Source organism: Arvicanthis niloticus, chromosome 3 (assembly GCF_011762505.2).
Source record: "Arvicanthis niloticus isolate mArvNil1 chromosome 3, mArvNil1.pat.X, whole genome shotgun sequence".
Lineage (NCBI taxonomy): Eukaryota > Metazoa > Chordata > Mammalia > Rodentia > Muridae > Arvicanthis > Arvicanthis niloticus.
In genome coordinates this window covers 19,218,510-19,239,656 of record NC_047660.1, presented here as the reverse complement: position 1 = coordinate 19,239,656, position 21,147 = coordinate 19,218,510, and the positions used below count along the sequence as shown (strand labels likewise).

Genomic DNA, 21,147 nt, shown 5'->3' with positions numbered 1-21,147 from the left:
TTGGAAGAAGAGGAGTGAAACTACACAACGAAAGGCTTTGGAGCCCAAAGTGGTTTTAAGTATAATGATGTAACCACTCAGTGTTAAATGATTGCTCCGGGCATGCGCAAAAGGACCAAAGCCACTGCTAACGTGCTTAGGATTCTGGGATACTTGAAGGATATTTTTGTGGAGGGGACTCTCAAGCAATAAGAAATGCTTGAAGATGGGTTGGGATCAGGGAGGAGCTCAGGTAAGCGGCTAAGGGATCCTGACTTACGGATGGACTTTGAATGTGGCATATTTAGAATAAAGTTACCGTGGCGACAATATCAAATAAGAAGGGATGACTATGGAATGCTGCCCAAGGTTTTTTTGTTTTTTGTTTTTTTTTTTGTTTTGTTTTGTTTTGTTTTTTCTGAAATCTGGACTCAGAAAAATTATTGTTAATAATCCTCATTGGGCAACTAATAGCATATTACCTTTAAACGACTACTATAGCCTATTTATTAAGTACATGGAGTCATCTTGTAATCCCTTGCAGCATTAAGTAAACATATGCATAGTTATTCATTAATAAACATATTCATCCTTGATTCTGATTTCTAATGCATTTAAAGCAATGCATTTCCTCAGCTTGTAAAACCCATGTGACTTTGTAGCTAATTGGGCCTTGTTCTATGGGCTTAGAGTTTGAAGACTGACTAGATCTCTCCCTACCACCCTCCCTACCACCCTCCTTTCCTTCTGTTGTCGGTCTCACTCCAAAGCACAGCTATTGCTGTCTGTCTCTGTGTAAGAAAGTACATGGGTAGATGCCAGAGATGTGCTGGTGTGAGGCCCTATCTCTACGCCAGGAGACTCAAAAGCCAACTATCATTAATCATATCTTTATACTTTTAGTTGGCTTTTAAACCTTTTTACCCCATTTTACTATCATATGTGATTTCTTTGCAAGGGTGATGCTATTTGCCAGGCTGGAGCCAATGAGAGAACAGATGACAGGTGCCCTACAGAAAACATAGACTATGGATGTGACGCTGATGGAGAGTGGTCACTGGGCTGCCTTCTGCCTTCTGAACCAACCAATACATCTTAATGAATGCAAATGCTTCTATGTATTTTGAGGACTTGGAGGTCTAGTGGTTAGATCTCATCGAAGATTCATTTATGAACCTTGCTAGCCAGGTGATATATCACAATCCTGACATGGGAGGAGGACACAGGAGGCCCATGAGTTCAAGGCCAGCCTGAGCCACATACTGAGGCCGTGTCAGCAAGCAAAGCAAGCAATTTGTTAAGCCATATTAAAGTGCTTGCTTAACAGAGAGTATAAATATTCATAAATGCTAGCCAGAATGCCGAGAGAGGAAGAACAATGAAGCCATTGTCTCTATTTCAAGTACTAATAAAGCCAATACGTTTTCTTCTGGAATCATTTTCAAACACAAGGAAGAAAATAAACGTCAGATAAAATGAGATAGTGGACATGTAGCTGTCAAAAGGAGAATACTTCCCGTGCACCCCCACATCATCGCACCCTTATTCTGTTACAACCTCTTCTTTTATGGGTTTTGACTTCTAGTTAGAGGATTGGTAGAATTAGGGGAGAAAAAAAAATCCTGATTGAGAAGCAAGTTGCCATAGCAACCTTGCACTGTAGTTATATTTTCTGTCTGCAACTATAAATGGTAAAATGTAACCTTTCTAATTATGCTTCAGCGTGTTAACCCTACCGGTGCCAAACCCTTACAAAGTTTGTTGCCTCACACACAAAACAAGCAACGGATTTGATTTTCATCTCTACAAAAACCTTTACATTAAGTGTCGCCTCTTATAAATATTAATGTTGTCTGCACTTAGTAACATACTGGAGTATAGATAGTTAAAAAAAAATATCATGCCTGTGTGTCCAGACTGCATACTTTAAACATCCCAAATACTTAACACTGGGTCAAGGTTTGCCCTTTCATTGAAATGGCTTTTGAGTAGTTTGAGAAAGCTAGCTTAGGGAACAAGTGAAGGCCTTGACCTTGGACAAGGACTTGTTTTCTCTTCAGTTGTTTGGGGGGAGGGGGGAACTCGGACGCCTCAGGCCTCCCCACAGCAGGTTTAAGCCACTCATCCAGACAAGGGAAACTGGTACTTTGCCCACTGCTGATTTCTGTGGCCCCTCCCTCTCTTGGGTCCCTATTGTTCCTCTGTCGGTCAAAGACCCGGTGAGGTTGCTGAAGGAGAGGTGTTTGAGGTCCAAAGCAGGGATGGGGGAAAAACCCGGGCGAGTCAGGATACCTAGGACTTGTCACTTACCAAAACATCACCTTGGCTCAACCATAAAAGTCAGACAGGTTGGACAAGGAAGAAATAGCGTTGCTGTTTAGTAGTGTTGTCTCAGTCGCTATCAGAGATTGCTATATAGGTCTCTCAAAGTACAAACAAACGCTCTCTCCGGTCTAAATGGCTCTCTTTGGTCATTCAAATTATAGTGAGAGTTACTTAACCCAAATCTCTTCCCTACCGCTACAGCAGAAGTAGAGAGCAGTAAGACAAGGGGGACTTGCCTTGTGTAGTAAGCCTGGGAAGGGGACTTAGGAACAAAGCTTCAGGCAGGGAGCACTGGGTGTGGGTGAGGGGGTATCCATCAAGTGTCTTCCAAGGACAGTGGAGGAGGAGGAGCTTGTAATGACTGTCACTTTTCCTAAGACTGTCTGTACTTGGGGAATGGGGCAGTGTACTTTTTTTGTCTTCTCACCTCTCAGCTCTTAAAAAAAATCACCCAGCAGATTCACGGGTGATGTGGTCTTTTGAACGTATACAGCGCATGCGCCGTGCTCTGTCGGTTTATTGCTGAGTAGTGTTCTATGGTAGAGATGAACACAGTTTAATTATCCACTCACGGAAGGAAAACACATCAGGGCTTTGAACAGCCCCTGTGGTTTGTGTGAACACATGTAAACGGTTGCCTTAAGCAAACGCCAGCAAGCGGTAGGTCAAATGATAAGTACACGCTTAACTTTGTAAAGACCTTATGGTTTTGGTCAAAATGTCTGTTGCTTTTGCGTGCACACTGGCAAAGGATAAGCGCTCTCCTTGCCACGTTTCCTTAATGTTGTTTAGCATTTTCAGTTTAGAAACCCTTTTAGCTATTCTAATATGTACTTTATCTCAACACTGTTTAGGTACCCGCTTTTCTAGGGACCAGATGTGCCGTGTGTCCTTTTGCATCTTTGTTTGTCAATATACATCTTTTCTTGTGAAGTACACATTTCAATATTTTGCCTTTTTCCTGTTGTATTTGCTTATTTCTGAGTTTTGAGAGTTTTTTTTTTTTTAAATCAGAGATATAATTTGTAACTTTTTGAATGTGTTGCTGGCAGTTTTAATCTTTTAACCATGTATTTGTTAGAGCAAAAGTTTTTTTAAAAACATGCTGAAATCTGATTTTTCAGGTTTTGGTAAATGAATTATGCCTTCAGTATCCTGTCTAACCTATGGTCACAAAGCATTTCTTTTAAATATCCTTTAGTTTCACGTTTTATGTATAGATCTATGATCCATTCTGAGTAGATCCATTTGAGCAGACACCATCTTAGTGCTGATGTATTTTCCACCTCACCTGATAATTCCTGGATGATGATGATGATGACTAAAAACTAGTATGTCTGAACCAGTATTTTAGAAGTTGTGTCTCCTTGGGTCTATTGACCATCTATATTAGTTTATGTCTTTTCTGTTGCTAGAGCAAAAACAAATTTGAAGTTATGTTCTTATAAATGTATATATATGTCATAGTTTTGGAAATTAAATCCCTGATCAGGAAGCCTCATTTGTTCGGGGCCCAATGAAGATCTTATCCTGAGAGTGTCTAAGAGAGCAGAGCATAACATGAGAGAAGGTACCAGAGCAAACCAAGACATTAGGCTTTCTTTTCTTACTAATTCAGCCTTATGGAAACTCAAGAAGGCCCACATATTATGATTTGTTGGCCTTTTTACTCTATACCCCATTACCAAAAGGGTCTGGATCACTCATTGCCATAACCTGAGCCAATCTTTCTGACAGAGCAGCCTTTAGAAATCAAACCACATCTATTCTAGAGAACTGACTGTTGGGGACTTAAGTCCTAGTTTGATTCTAAAGTTAAATTTGATTGGGTCCCACAGTATCGACATACATTTGAAAAAGCCCAGTACTCCAATGCCAAGTTATTGATTTATTAAAAAAAAAAAAAAAAAAAGTAGCCATTATCTCCAGGGATGGAGAATTCTCTGCAGTCTCTGTCTTCTTGAATGACCATCTAGACCAGTCTGTCTCTTAGGTAAAGAAACCGAGATCCAAGAAGAACTAGCATGGTTTCCATGCTCACACAAAGTAGGCCAAAAGCTGGTCTGGAGCTGAATCATTCTGACTCAGTGCTCAGGATGTAGTAAAGTGACCCCATAGCCACCAGAAAGTCACGCCATTACAGTATTTCACTTTGAACATGGCCTTGTAGGATCTTTGCAAGGGTGGGCTATACTTTGTTTAGCCCCATATACCGGTATTGGTATCGATCCTAACACTAAAACCTGGGCGGCTGGGGAAGGAGTTCTTGTTGAGCTGATCTTGGCTGCTTCTCTGGCTTTGAACTTGAAAGCCTCCCAAGTTAGCCTCCTGAGGGCTTGGAGTGCAGGATGAACCACCAGGACTGACTTCGCAGCCTTTGAAAACTAAATTTGCATTTAAAACACTTGATGAGATGTAGTGTGGTAAAGAGAAAAGAAGCATGTGATTGACATCAGAAGCCCTGTACCAAAAACCTTGGCTGAGATGCTCACCGGCCCTATGGTGTGAGGAAGCACACAGAGCTTCCTAACCCTCAGAGGGAAAAAACTGCAGCCACACGTCATGCTTATGGAACTAATACGAGAGCCGGCCAATGCCCATACACACTCCTAAAGCATTTTAAATTTTATTTTTCTAGATTATATTTCAGATTTTGGACTTTAAGAAGTGTAGACATTAAGAGATTTTGATATTTGAGGATTTTATCATTTAGAATTGCAGTTTGGGTCCTCCTCCTCCTGCCCTCACCCACCCTTAAGATTCCTAAATCGATAAGGCCATGTATTAATGACCTTCTCATCTCTGTGATAGAAGACCCACGACCTAGGCAACTTATAGAAGCAAGAGGATATTTAAGCTTATGGTTTCAGAGGAACGAGAGTCCCTCGGTGCAGGGTAACTTAGCAGCAGTCAGGTGACAGGAACAGCTGAGAGCTCACTTCTTGGTCCATACAAGCTCCTTTGCTGTTGCTGGAATGGAAATTCTATTTCATCGAAACAAGACAGACACAGGATGAACTGTGCGAGCGAAGATCACAAATGTGTGCGTCGGTTGTCCGGGATGGAACCCAGGGCTGTGCTGCAGTAAGAGACATGACCTCGGACTCAGACTGGAATTCAAGTCCAGGAGCCAAGGACGTTGCCCCAGAACAACACTTAGCACCAGAAGTGCTCTGAAAAAAAAAAGGGCAACATAAACAAACTGCTCTTTCAACAGGAGGTTCCCTCCCACCTCAATCTGGTCTTCTGAAAGCTTTTAGGGTGCCAGGAAGGGCAGAGGAGAGAGTGGGGGCTATCTAAGCTCAAACATCAGGTCTTGAAGCAGAATTCAATTAAGATCACTCCAATAAATGTCCTTTGTTTCCTTCCCTTCACAACACTCCAGGCCACCGCTTCCTGCCCGGCTTTCATTTTTAATCCTCCTGCTTGGATCACATAATGCTTTTGGCACAGTGTGAATGACTTTTCTCATCCTCCCCTCATCCCGGGCTTGGGTTCTGTCATCTGTGGCTGTCAACGCAAAGATGAGAATGGAAGCTCCTCTGAGGTGAAGTGAAGCACGCAGGGCATTGCCCTGCAGCTGACCCAGCGGGGCACAAACCTACCACCCAGTGTACTACGCATGCTCCATTGTTCTTGGCTTTCATGACCCCATATCCACCTCAGATCTTGGCTTTCACGACTCCACCATCTCAGATCTGTTTTTCTCTGCCAACGTCTACTTTCCAGACTCACTCAGCAAGTATTTACTCTTTGAAGCATCAGCCATTCTAAGATAGAAGAAATCTCAGATTCCGCTGATGCGGATCTGGTATAGCAAAGCTTGACGTAGACCCGCGTCTCCGTTTTATAACCGTCACGTCTATGCGGCTACTGCTCTCCCGCCTGTCTGCATATCCAGTGCCCTGTGCAGTTCTAGTCTTACCTGGGATTGATCCTTCCATGTCTTTTATCTGCTTCTGGAAGGAAAGGGTTTGATCAGCAAATCCTCACAGATACACTACCAGTTATCAGTTGCTGTATATACCCAACACATGGAGATATATGTATATGTATATATATATATATATATATATACATATACATATATATATATACGTATATATATATATACATATATATACATATATATACATATACATATATATATACATATATATATATGTATATATATATGTATATATATATATATATACATATATATACATATATATACATATACATATATATATACGTATATATATATATGTATATGTATATATATATATATATATATATATATATATATATATATATATACATATACATATATCTCCATGTGTGTGTGTGTGAGAAAAGATGGTAGTATCGGTCTAAATGGAATGATCCCAGCATGTAGAATTGGACACTAAATCAAAATGGGGAGAGTATTTCCTTGCAAATTGTTCTAGTATCTCCTGCCTACTGGTACAGAACCAAAAGCCAGGAAACCCTTGTGCCTTGTGTACCCCAAGAGCCTCAGGAAAATCTATCACGTCCTCTAGGCATGTGTCCGTTAACCCCATAAGAAACCCAGTCAGGTCAGTTTCAACCACTTGGACCATCATCACGGATTCTTATCCCTGTCTCACCCCAGCTGATATCATCCTGCATCAAATCCTTCCTCTCTGGCAAGCATCCATTATCATCAAACTCCCCATCCTTGCTCAGTCACTACTCATCCTCTCAGTGATCCTCCACTTCTCTTTAAATGAGGACTTTCCTCTGTGCCTACATATCACAAGGATTGAGGAAAGTCTGGCATCTTGTTTGGTCCTGTTTCTCCTCCCTTTTGATTTTTAACTCCTCCCTCCTTAACCCTCCACCTCTCGGAATATGGCAAGAGAAAACTATGTTCAAAAATGAAGCCATCTTCTAACTCCTTACAGTACCACTGCAGGTGTCCAGGATCTCCTGAGAGGCAGCTGAGCAGGAGGGGTGTGGAGCCAAAGCTCCTGGCTCAGATTCCCCACTTGGCCATTTGCATAATATATTTACTTTCACAGTTTCTGGCTCAGTCTTTTCATCTGTATAATGGGAAGAAAAATGTAATACTCGACTCTGGTATTATAGTAAGGATGGTAATCTAATCACCAAGAAGCACTTAGAAGAGTTTCTGACATATAGTAATCTCTTAAAATAGCATGCTGTTACCTGGGTCTGCTCACTTTCCTGCTCTCTCAGGGAAAGATTTCATATGCTACCCTGTCTCGCTCCCTCTCCAACTCTGGCTTGCTTTCCTCACTTTGAATCGATGGCTTTGATTTTCATGTTTTTCTTAGATAATAGAAATAAACAAAAGACAACTTTCTCTGCCTCAAATCAACTGAGGTGACTCAGCAGTTCTGGTCTCCTCTGTTCCTTTTGATATAATAAGTGAGTCTGTGTTTCCAACAAAAAGCAAACATACAGAGGCACACACACGCACACACACACACAACACACACACACACACGCACACATGCACACACAGTCATGTGCCCTTGTACCTTGGACTTTCCTATAAAACACTGACTTTAATTCTTCCTTCTTTCGTATTTCTCCTAAATCTTTTCCTATGGTGTGTACAGCCCCACCTCCAAATACTCAGTGTTCTGTCAGAACTGTTTCCATCAGGGTTACCAATGCCCTGACTACTACCTATAACTATGATACATATATACACATATACATAGTCATATACATCATAAACATATACATCATATACATATATACATATACATATTCATCATATACATATACACATACATATACATATTCATATACATCATAAAAATATACATCATATACATATATACATATTCATCATATACATATTCATATATATCATAAACATATACATCATATACATATATACATATTCATCATATACATATTCACATATATTATAAACATATACATCATATACATATATATACATATTCATCATATACACATACAATACACATACAATACACATACACATACACATGGCCAAAGCCATACTAACTTCACCATCCTTGTCTTCCTTGGTTTGTCTGTCAGCCTGGGAAAAGCTTTGCTCAGCTGGTTTCCAAGAGACTACCTCCTCACTTTTATCTTCTTTTCCTTGGCCACTCTCCCCTGGGCTTCTTCCCTCAAACTTCTCCTATGTTTGACCCTTAAATACCATGGGCTGTGAGGCCGGAATCCTTGGCTCCCAGTTTGTCTCTCTTTCAGTAATTTCTTTGCTTACCTCATAAAGTTTTAAGTGTCAAATGTCATCTTTAAGCTGGTGTTCTGGCTGTCCTCAGGGTATTTATCACTTCCTGCAAGTCTCAGCTCTAATGTTGCCTTACACAGAGGCCTTCCTGGGGCCATGCTAATAAAATAAGAGTCTCTACTCCCTTTATGCTATGTCTTTACTCTGGTCTTTCTTTCTTTCTTTCTTTCTTTCTTTCTTTCTTTCTTTCTTTCTTTCTTTCTTTCTTTCTTTCTTTCTTTCTTTCTTTCTTCCTGTCTGTCTTTTTGTACAACATCACTTATTTGTATATTTAAAGCCTTTTGGAAGTAAAATGCATTATCTACCTCATAGAGTGCATCACACACATAAAGCTACCAAGTGATGTTTGTTGACGAAAACTGAGATCTCATTCAGTCCTGTAATTTCTCACCAACCCGGTTAGAGAGCTTACTGCAGATGAAGAAGCAGGATAAGGTTGCCTCGGAGCTGAGCTGCCTATGCAAGTAGCCTTATCCCGGGTGCATATCTACTCAGCGGGCCGCAAAGGATTATGGGATCAGACTGTGAGGAGCCTTTCTTTCAGTACAGAGCTTAGCGTTAGGGCATCTGAGAAGAGAAACACTAAGGTGACAGTGGTGGGAGGTGGGGAAATCCCGAGAGTCACATGACTAAAGGAAGAGCTGACTTTATTCACAGTTAAACATACTTGCCCATTTCCAGTTCCCCTGTCATTCAATCATGTGGACTTTTGGGGCTGACTTTGGTATCCCATTGAAAGTTGGCTAATGTCAATTTTTGTTGTTGCTTTTTGTTTATGGTTTGCCAGCACTGAGGTGTCATGTGCTGATATTATTTAAGTCAAGAATTAATTACAAATCTCCAAACCGACTCTTTTTTGGGGATCTAAAATGTGAGAAACCTTCTTGCTGTTTCTACAGCGTCCTGTAAGTTGGCATCATCCTTAAAGCTTATATGTAATACCAGGGAGCCATTTGTGGTGCTCATCTGATGACTCAAAGTGTCACGTCTGGCTAAACGTACTAGCATCAAGCTGAGCTGACTAAAGGGCATGTTGTAGTTCCAACTATAGTTCCAGACAGTAAGAGTCCCCAAAGCCCAGGTGAATGGACCTTTAAGACATCCACGTTCAAACTAAACGACTTCTCTAGAGTTTGTGCTCTGTGACTTGTGACGTCCAGGTTCTCCACACGTGGGGTCATGAGTTTAGAAATATTCCCATGATAGATGTGGTTGGTTAATAGACATTACAATGCACACAGTTTCCATAGTTTAATGAGCTGCTGTTTTCTTTTTCAAAGGGACCCGGCTTTTCACCCTCCACTACCTCCAAAGCCCTGTTCACCCATTGCTTCTCCTAAACAACCGAGGCGGAATAACAGGTAAAAACTTGCCCTTCGAATGTCTTGCCAGGGTGTTGAAGGGAAATGAGAGTAAAAAAATTGTGACCAGCGTTGTGGAAAGCATGGCCATGCTTTCTGTGTATGTTCACTAACGTGAGACTCACAGGACTTATAACTCTATCAATACACATGTGTAATTACTTCTGCTTTAGAATAGCGATGGCTATTACCTGTCTTATGGAACTATACCTTTGAAATAGTCATGGACAAACAGAACTGGAAGTGTTTATATGAAGGTTTCTTATACATTAGCACCCGCTATAAATGCATATATAGTATATATATATTTCATTTCTATTAAATGTAAACAACATTAAACTACTTATACGAATATATTTTCTATTTCCTTATAACTAAGTTTCCCATTGAGACCTATATTTTTTAAAAAAATATTTATTTATTTATTTTATGTATATAAGTACACCATTGCTCTCTTCAGGCACAAGAGAAGAGGGCATCAGACCCCATTTTTTGTAGATAGTTGTGAACTACCATGTGCTTGCTGAGAATTGAACTCAGGACCTCTGGAAGAACAGTCAGTGCTCTTAACCACTGAGCCTATCTCTCCAGCCCAGAAAGCTACATATTTTAATAAAGGATATTCTTACTCTGTATCACCACTCAAGTCCTCAGTTATGCTAGAAACACCTTTAAGCTCTTGATTTTTTTTTAACTAAAATATTTTTTTATTTATTTCAAAACTATCACAAACTTTAAAGACTATTCCAAATAACTTATCTCCAAGTCAGGAAAAACATGCTTTATTTTCTACTTTGAACTTATGTAATACTTAGAAGCCAATACAGAAGCTTGACACTCTGGTTATGTGTCCCTTCAACCATTTTTCAAGATGCATATCCTATTTTTCTCATTAGCATTGAGAGATTAAATCCCAGTGTCTCAGTGGAAACAGAGATGCCTGATCTGCTTGAATGCCAACTTTTACTTCTTTTGTATTGTTGCCTCTTAGGAGGATTTTTGACACCATGTAAGACACAGAACTATTATCATGTAAATACAAAACTATTATCCATAAGTCACAATTATAAAAGCATTTAAAAAAAAGAGAGAAAAAGATGAGCTGCTAGAAAGCCTGACCAAGGATCAGGGGTGTGTAGCACCGTGTGTTCAGGGGTGTGTGGCACTGTGTGCTCAGGAGTGTGTGGTACCGTGTGTTCATCCTTAGGGGGTAAAACTCCAGAGCTGAACTTCTACCCGTAAGATCCCCCCAGATCTCTGAAATTCTGTCCTTAGGATATTACTTTAACGAGTCGGGAGAATCGTTTTTCACTGAACTAATTAATGATATGGATTAGTTCTGTAACTTTTCATTTCTGCAATGATTATAATTATCCCATAAGAGCGACATCGCAAGCTTCCTGTCTTACCTGATTGGTCCTCTCAGTCTTACCATATTAGGCAATTAAGTCATAATTAGAAGAGATTTTTTAAAAGAAACTGAATTAAGCTGCCTTTGTAGCACCTAAATTCTAATCTAAGACCATTGACACTAGAGGGCTGAGCGTGTTTATGTTCAGAAAAAGCTAAAATCTACAGGAATTGGTCAAATCCGTGTTTACTATTCTCATTTTTTTTCCACTAATGATCCAAAAAATAAAATTGGGACAACTTGCCTGTTTTAAAAACGCTGATTGCTTTAATCACAGCATGGTGATTTTAATGAACAGATATGAAAGGGAAGTGTTTTCTATGTAATTAACACACGTCCTCAGGAGAACAGAAAATGGTTGAATATAGCTTGTGAGAATAAGCAAGAATGTATAAGTAGGTCAACCACAGTCTGAGGAAAGAGAGAGGTCTCGTAAATTCTAACAACCTAGCACTGTACAATTCGTGGCTGCCACTCCAACATGGCCCTTCGTGGTATGGTAGAAGTATTGGAAATGTGACTAATTTCTCGTCTTACCTAAGCAAATGCATTTCTTGGAAGTATGAACATGAAATAAATCTCTAAGAAAAAAATATTATATTGATGCCTAACAACAAAAAATTATTCTCAATATTTAAAATGCTACATCATTATCTGATAGAGATAAGGACAAAATACCTTGATGGATGGAAATAAAATGAACAACGTCTAGATCAGATATGGCTAAATGAACCTTGTGGTTTAAAACGTATGAAAAGAAGTCGATATTCTAAAACTTTCACCTTGTACTTTTTAGACCTTCATAAAGGGGAATGACTGAATTTTAGCCAATACAAAGAACTAAGGTTAATTTTTTTGTCAAATAATATAATATATGTTTCTGAACACAAATGCCATCCCATACATTGAAATTTAACATGGAGGGGTTTCTTACCTAACAGGCATTATTTTTAAAATCTAGGCAAATACACACAGCTACAGCAGGGGCATGTGGAGAAACCTATAGACATGCTGAAAGAAATATAAGGTACAAACCTGTCTGTCTGCATGTATATAATTGTCAATGCCAAAGCATGCTTTGTTGGAGTGCTTTAAGAGAATAAATTAGCATCAGTTTTCTTGCCAACTTTAGCTATAATGAGTAAACTGTTTGTTATTTGTTTGGTTTTGAGACAAGGTTTCACTGTGTAGCCCTAGCTGGCCTAGAACTTGTTATGTACAAAAGACTAGCATCAGTTTTACAGCAATCCACTTGTCCCAGTTTCCAGAGTGCTGGTATTAAAGTGAAGCACCATGTCTAGGGAACACAGGTTTTTGTAGGGTCTTGCTCTTTAAATATGTCACAAGATTTACATCCGCAAATCCAGAATTGTCTGAACATAAGGACGGGATGAGATGAAACCCCTGAAGGGAGGAAGCTTACTTATCTCTGTGTTCCCTGTAATTGCCTCAAGATAGAGAACACTACTACTGCTTAGCTGAACTTGTCATACGGAAGTTTTCTATTGGTTCTGGTTGTAGAAGTCATACCCAGCCTTGCCTGCAGCACCAGGACAGGTTCACACATCCTGCTGATTCATCTGGGGAAGGAAGCATTTCCCACGTAGATACGTGGCAAAGACATGTGACAAAGATACGTGGCAAAGATACGTGAGAAGATTCTCTCCCCACCATGGTCCTGGTTCACACCTGCTTTCCACATCCTACCTAGTTGAGCATTCATTATGGATATGTTTGTTGGTGTTTCTTCTTTATTATTTAGGAAAAATAATAGCTTTTAGAAATGTGTTTTAAAGCCATGCATATTGACACTTGACTGTAATCCCAGCCCTTAGGAGGCAGGAACAAGAGGATTATTGCACTTTGGAGGCTATTCTGGTAAACACAGTGAGTTCCAGGACAGGCAGGGCTACATATGGAATGCTACATATAGGAGGAATAGTCTTCCATAGGGAAGAACATTCGAATTGGTTATCCAAATGGTCAGCCTTAAAAACATGCATGCAAGTGACATTATAAAGTGAGTAGTTTGTGCTTAATGTACGATTAATGAAAAAAATCATGAGTTTGAAAAAGTGTGTGTGTGGTGGAGGGTAATATGGGATGGTTTGGGGGAGGGAAGGAGAGGGGAAATGATGTCATTGCATCATGATCTCAAAAAATGTAAGAAATTGTTTTACTGTTATTATTGTTGTCTAGCCTTTAACAGCTGAGCCATTTCTCCAGCCCAGAAACTGTTTTTCTTTAAAAAGAAACTGAAAAATTATAACATTGGTATTTTATAGTTTTATAGTTTCATCACTATAATAAGCCAAATTTCAGTAAAAAAAAAAAAAAAAAAAAAAAAAAAAAGACTGAGCTATTCCCAAGAATCAAATTTCTTTTGTATCATCCTTTTGACTCTTCTGAGTCCCAGGTGGAGGCACAGATGACACTCATACCTTACACTCGGAGGGAGTATGACTTCCTTGCAATTACAAGTTTTATCAGCTTGCCACCTCTCACATTGTGTTGCATGTGGCATGGGATGTCCATGCATCTTCTGTGAGAATTCAGTGGTCCAGGCCATTGATGGTACTCAGCGGCAATGAAGGATGCTAGTGTCTGTGTGTGCTACACACGGAGACCTCAGTGGTAATGAAAGATGCTAGTGTCTGTGTGTACCACACATGAAGACCTCAGTGGTAATGAAAGATGCTAGTGTCTGTGTGTACCACACATAGAGACCTAAGTAGTAATGCTAGTGTCTGTGTGTACCATGAGTGGAGACAATGGGACCAACTTGTGAGCCTATTAAATTCATCATTCCTGATATGGACTGTCCTGTCCTTCATCAGAAATTCTAACAAGTTTAGCCCAGCAGTTGAGCTTCACTCCACTGACCTGCTTTTCTTTCTGTTCACTGAAGGACTGAGGATCTCGATGACATCATCAGGGTGGCGGCCGCACTTCAGAAAACTGACAAGGGGTAAGGTTTGAGAGATCCAAGCCTAGGCTTTTCTCCTCTTCTTTGTGATCTAAAAGCTAGTCTGTGCCTCTGTTATTTCTAAAGATGAGTCAATACCCAGTTCTGTTTGTATCTATGACTAAGAAGAAAAACCTCTCAGTGTCTCTCTGTAAGTACGCACACAGAGTGGGTGGTTCTGACATGGGTGGATGCCCTTCTTCACCTTCTTCTGAGCCGACTCTTCCTAGTGACCTCAGATCTCAACCATACCTCCAGTTCTGCGTTTTCATTGCTAGCCTAGACATCCACTGATTTTTGTCCTCAGCACCCCGATTTCAAATATCCTAGGACCATGCACACCTTTCTTCACAGATGAGCTGTTTTCTGCTTCTGTCCTTCCACCCCTGCAGGCTCTACCGCTAGCCTCTCTTCTGCCTTATTTACGCCACTGGATGCCACATAGTTTTCTGTAAATATCTGTCATGGCTCCCACGTGTAATACATGCTATAGTTACATATGGCTGTTTGCTAACCTAGATCAAGAACAATTCGATTCCAGAATCATTCCTGACTTCACCCACATATTTATCCCATATTCTACACCAGCATAGACCTCTTTCTATGATGTCCAGGCATGCTTGTTTTTGCCATTCCTTCCACACAACAATCTTTACCAGTCCTGGTGCCACCATGTCTGTCTACCATTTTTCAAGATCCAGGTCACAAATCCCCTGCCCTGTGAAGCCTTTCTTGTGTGACCCAGTGAGTGCCACTCTTCCTGCCTCAGTGACTAGAGCCCAGCCATCTCTACTGCACAGGGCCTAACCACACTTGCTGCTGTTATCTGCATAAACGTGCCATCTTCTCCTAAACCTCATCTTTATCCCTTTCCCCATCATCTTCAGGGGAGATATTTTGTTTTAGTCACCAGAGATCATTAACATGCTGACATGCAGCTTTGTCCGAAGGAGTAATATGTCAAAAATCCTGGATACAAATAGATCATTGTCTTAATCCCAAACCCGAGAAGGTTTTCCTTGTTTATGTAATTAAGCAATGATAATAAGAATTTACTAGAGTGTATTTCCCCCAAAACCAAAACAAACAAAGAAATAAAAAAGTCTGGACGAGCTGTGCACACCTTCGACGCCAACACTTGGGAGGCTCAGAAAGAAGGCCAGCGTGGAGTACAGAGTGAGACCCTCTGTCAACAAGTACCATGACTTGACCAGATGGGAAAACAACTCAGCTTTCTGTGCAGTTAATAGAGGCTTTGACTTAGAAGGAGACTAGAGAAGACCTTCATGTTTCATGTTCAAGTTTGATTTTTCTCCCATGTAAGATCCTGTATTTTTGATATTATGAATTTAAGTTTGCTCTTCAGTACTGGGGCTTAAGCCTAGGCCTTATACATGACAGGACAGTGATCTGTCACGGAGATTTCCACGACTTATTTTTCCATTTGTTGTTTCAAGCCAGAGTGACTTGAACTCACTCTGTGGCACAAGCAGGTCATGCACTTGTGGTCCTTTTAAGCCTTAACTTTCTGAGTATCTAGGATCACGGGTTTGCTTAGCCATGCTCAGGTTAATATTTTGTTTTTAATAACAGGGAAACCCGTTTTCAGTTAGAGATTGGGATGTCTGAAGGCAAGCCATGTGAGTGATGTTGAGGAACAATGACATCATGATGTGAGTCACTCCACACAGGGGGAGCAGAAGCCGGCTGGCTTTCCTACCCCTGATCCCCAGTCCTAGGCACACAGCTCACGGAGGAAAACATGCATCAGAGAGAGTTGCTGCTTTCACATGGACCAGAGCAATGTTTTCTGGCTTCCGAAGAGAATAGAAAGAGCTTCATTCTCCCAGCTGCCCTTTGTGGAATAGCGAGCCATTGCTATCTGATTCAGGGCATTTAATTTGTTGCGCAGACAATGATGAAACTTAATATCTAAAGCTTTTTATCAATTTGCAGACATTTTGAAAGCTCAGGTTCTTTATTCAGAACGCTGTCTCCCTGGTGTTTAATTTAGCACAGAGCATCTTTCTCGTGGTTTATGCTAATTTTCTTGTGATAAACAACAGGGAACTTGAATCCTGAAAAATCTCATCATTGTGGCTCATGCCAAAGGTCTGGGATTAAAATGTACAGGATTCTTACAGTTCCTCTTTCCCTTGGGGTGGAAATAAATTTTCATGCAGTGTCTGCTTCTCAGGTAGCATTTTAAGCAAGAAACAGTAACAGTACACCATGTAGGCAGGTTTTTTTTTTTTTTTCCCCATTAGAGTAGAACATTATTCTTTTTCCTTTTCAGTCAGGGCCAGAAACTGTTCTGAAAACATTTCAGTGTTTATTCTCAACTTTCAGTTTTATCATTAAACATATAATGTTTCTTTAAATGAGTCATCTATGTACTGGAGATGAGCTGAACGTGTTGAGGGTTTCTGAGAGGGCGGTCCTAGACAGTTCTGGAAATAGTGGTTCACCTGGCATCTTCACCACACAGAACAGACTCATCCACTATCTCTCTCTGAAGCTGAGACAGTGCCCTGTTGTTAATAAATTTAATTGAAGAGGTAAATATAGCAAGCATGTGTTCCATGGAAAATATTGACAAGGTGCTATTTATTATAATGGCAACGACTAGGGGAGAATTTATGACTTCTTAGGCATTATGCTCAGAACTTTACATTAACTTATTGGTTCTTTTAAAAGATGATAATTTTTACTGTTTTACCCATGGGGCAATTGTATCAACATGAGCTGCAGAAATTCCCTCAGGTCGCCAATAAGTTTGTGGAGTTTTTTAGACGGCAGGGTAGATGTTGCAGCCTTCTGCTTGAGGGTGTAAATGCTGGTCTCCTGGTCAACACCAGAGGCGACTCAAGAACATTAAAAAAGCTGGGCACACATATGACTTACAGCATCAAGAAGAGAGAACCAAGATGTGTGGACGGAACCAGTGAATGAAGAAGACAGAGAGGAAAGGAAGGAAGAAAGAGAATCTGGGAGAAGGCATACCATGGGAGCAGATGAGAGGAAGCAATAGGACGCTCTTAGGAGCATCTTACCCCAGGATCCTGTTTGGGGAGGAAAGCTGAGCCCATGGTTTAAGAGAAATTCACCAATTCATAAGCTTAACTTAAATAGGTCACTGCTGAGACGGCTGCCAGAAAGGGGCTTTGCAACTCTCAAATATAGAAGCAGGCTTGCAAGTTTACTTGACCTGTTATGAGCTTGTAGTAGAGTTGGAGAAATAGCTACTTTCTGTGCAGCTATGCTGTGAGAGAATAGAATCTATAATTAGCCAGTGGACCTGTACTTGTCGGTTCAGTTAAAAGTGAGTATTAAAAAGCCACGTAAAGGCAATGCATTACAGATCTACAGATCGGCAGGACGCACTGTAGACTGCAGATCTACAGATCGGCAGGATGCACTGTAGAACGCAGTTCTGAATTTTAAGTAGTGTATATGGAAAGGAAACTTAACACGCAGCAAGCAGACAATTGCTATCGTTATAATATATAGTGTAGTAGAGTCTCACAAAGCAGATGCAAAACCCCACATGCTGCAAGAGATCCAGCATAGGGGAGACTTCAGCTGATGGGCCAGGAAAGGCTTCTCAGCCTCTGTCAGAGCACCTTGAAGGATGAGTAGAGGTTCACAGATAATTAATGCTACCCGTGGGGCGCGGGTTCTATTTCTGGGCACTCACAGTTATTTTAAGGTGAATCTGCACATTGACTCTGGGAATGCTTCCTAACTAATATTAGATTCTGTTTTCTCTTCCCTAAGTGAAGAGTTGGACAATCTCATCAGGATGAACAAAAGTTTGAACAGGTGAGATTTTAAAAGGCTCACTGCTCATCTCATTACTAAATTGAACATTGTGACTTCTTGCATCATCTTTTCAGAATGAAAAACAACTTTCTGGTTTTAGAGTAGGAGGATGGACTTCTCTGGCTCATCATTAATATCTCACCAATCTTGGATAAAACGTTTGCGGAAACAATCGAACAGATATGAAAGTCTAAAAGTACTAATACCTAAGTATCTTTGATTTTCATGTTCCATGAAATTTAAGGTAGTTGTATGTTTATATACATAAAATATATATATATACATAGTTGTATGTTTATACACATACTATATATATATCTACATATATACATATATATATATACATATATATACACATATATGGAATATATATGGAATATACACATATATGGAATATATGTGTATATATATGTAGATATATGTATTTACATATATATATGTATATACATATATATGTATATATGTACATGTGTATGTATGTATATATATGTAAATACATATGTAGATATATGTGGATATATGTGTATATATCTACATCTACATATATATACACACACATATATGTAGATATATATTTACATATCTATACACATATATACATATATACGTGTATATATATCTATACACGTATATACATATATACGTGTATATATATGTATGCGTGTATATATACATATATATATGTATATATATACGTATATGTATATACGTGTATATACGAATATACGAATATACGAATATATGTATATATGAATATATGTATATATGTATATATGTATATATGTATATATGCATATATGCATATATGTATATATGTATATATGCATATATGTATATATATATTTTTTTTTACTTAATTGCTGAATATTTTGAGGTTAACCACTTCAAACCCCACTAATATCTTTTCCTTGTTATTATCCCCCAGTTTTGAATCACTTGCAAAACAAAATATTCTAGTAGAGACAAATGAATGACAGAGATAGAAAGGGTCGTCATATACCAAAGCGAAGGAGCAAAAAAGGCCGTATCCACGGGTTTCCTTGCTCTAAGGCTATGAATTACAGTCCTTGCTGTTTGGAAACTAGCAAGTGACCTATAGTTGCTGCTCTGCAGGTTCCTCATCTTTACCAACAGGAGGTTTTTGGCCAGGAGTCACAGAGGCGGGTGTGGGTCAATGGATGTGACTGACCCCAGAAAGCATAAACAGAGGCACAACCAGGGGGACAACAGAAAATGTCTGATCAGCAGCATCTCAGCATCAACTGAGGAGTCACACGGGGATGTGAAGCCAGCATTGCAGGGCATTTTCAGGAGATCTTGAAACATGATCTTGCATCATAGATAGCTCTATAAATAACTTTATATATATATATATATATATATTCCATATATAACCATTATATATGTATGTGTATACACACACACACACACACATATGTATATAGTGAAAAGAAAATAAGATGAATCTGAGAAAAAGTTCATGAATCTGAGAGGAGTCGGGAGAAGTGTGGATGGGAGGGATTGCAGAGAGTAAAATGAAAATGATGTGTGATTATATTTTAATCTCAATAACATAAAGAGAGACAACAGGGACTGTAGAAATGGCTCAATGGTCAAGAGCACTTGCTGTTCATTCAAAGGACCTGGGTTTGGTTCCTCGCACCCACATCACGGCTCCTGACATTTACAGCACCCAAGGGTGCACATGATACACAGACATGCAGGCAGACAGAACACCCTGACACATAAAGACATACAAAACCAAAATTGTTTACATTTAAAACAATTTACAAAATAAAATAAAAAGGAAACATGTCATGCATCCAAGCATCGGATCGACCGTCTTCCCATGGCGTGCACGTCCCTGGCTTCTCTCGTTGGCTGTTTGTTCTCTCGGGCCTACTGTAATTTAAATTGGAGTTCAGGAAAACACCCATGTGGAGTTAAGAAATTTCCAGAACTATAGCTCATCTGTGCCAGGCAGATTTTATTTCACATGTAAACTGGTGTATGCTTTTTATAGTTGAGCATCTGTCATTATTACTTATGAGATCTTTTTAAATCCATATATTTTAAAGAAATCAAGGTCTCGATGGCCTCTTCCGAGCAAACCTGAAGGCACAGCAGTTGGACAAAAGGTAAGTGAGCCTGTTGCTCTGGACAACTTGTGTCCCAGACTGTCTGCTTTCAGATGGTGACGGTGGTGGGAAGGGAGCCGCAGCCTCTGGCAGGCCAGCACTCTAGCAGATGGGCGAGCTCTCACGGCATTGCACATTTGGTTCAGACATAATTGCCCGGAATGATCTCTGCTCTTCCGTTCAATGAGAGAAAATGAGCAATTCATAGAAAATGTTTATTATAGTTGACCTTTCAAGATACCACACAATCTCACGGCTTTTTATTACAATTCTTTTTGTTTCCAGAGCCCAGAGTCTTGAAAGTCTGATCTATATGAACACCCAGATGGACAGAGATGGCAAAGGGTAAGATTCCGCCAAGTCAGGCCACTTAGAGTCACTTGACTACCCTCTGTTGTCATAAGGAAATATTTTCTCTGCCAGGGTCGGGAGGTCTGATGCCACAAGCTCTGGGTAAGGGCCAAGGAAGACTGGTGCCTCAATATTGGCTCTGCCACCGTCATGATGTCAGTGACCTAGTCAACTGGCTTAATGTCCGGGGACTCACTTCCTTATCCATAAGGAGAAGTGTGTGACCTAGGTGACCTTCATACACACTTTCATAGAAATGAAAGAGACCCAACTTGGGACCATAGGAAGCTCATGGACTAAGTATATTGGCTACGAGGCACTTTGGTTCTGGGAATGGAGCCGCTGGCCACTGTTGTCTTTAGGTGGCGGAAGGCACTTCTTAGGTGGAATCTTGGTAATGTTTCATATGTTGATCTTTGCATAGGCATCTAAATATTGAAAGACACTGAGAGTTTTTGCAGTTGGTTAACTAATGATTAATAACTAAACTAGTAGCTTTTGAGAGACGAACTTACAATTTTAGACTGATAATGACA

At 39.9% G+C, this 21,147-nt stretch overlaps 1 protein-coding gene across 3 annotated transcripts in view; it reads left to right on the top strand.

Moving 5' to 3' along the window:
* The window catches only part of Scel (sciellin), a 101,901-nt gene that overhangs the window by 36,664 nt on the left and 44,090 nt on the right, over positions 1–21,147 (top strand). For 2 of the 3 annotated variants that reach the window (XM_076930600.1, XM_034498923.2), the window contains 6 exons: positions 9,844–9,924; positions 12,297–12,362; positions 14,244–14,303; positions 18,078–18,122; positions 20,201–20,260; positions 20,546–20,605. In XM_076930600.1, the coding sequence (XP_076786715.1) occupies positions 9,844–9,924; positions 12,297–12,362; positions 14,244–14,303; positions 18,078–18,122; positions 20,201–20,260; positions 20,546–20,605 (372 nt within the window). The remainder of the gene's footprint in view (positions 1–9,843; positions 9,925–12,296; positions 12,363–14,243; positions 14,304–18,077; positions 18,123–20,200; positions 20,261–20,545; positions 20,606–21,147) is intronic. The other variant, XM_034498925.2, reaches the window with a different exon arrangement.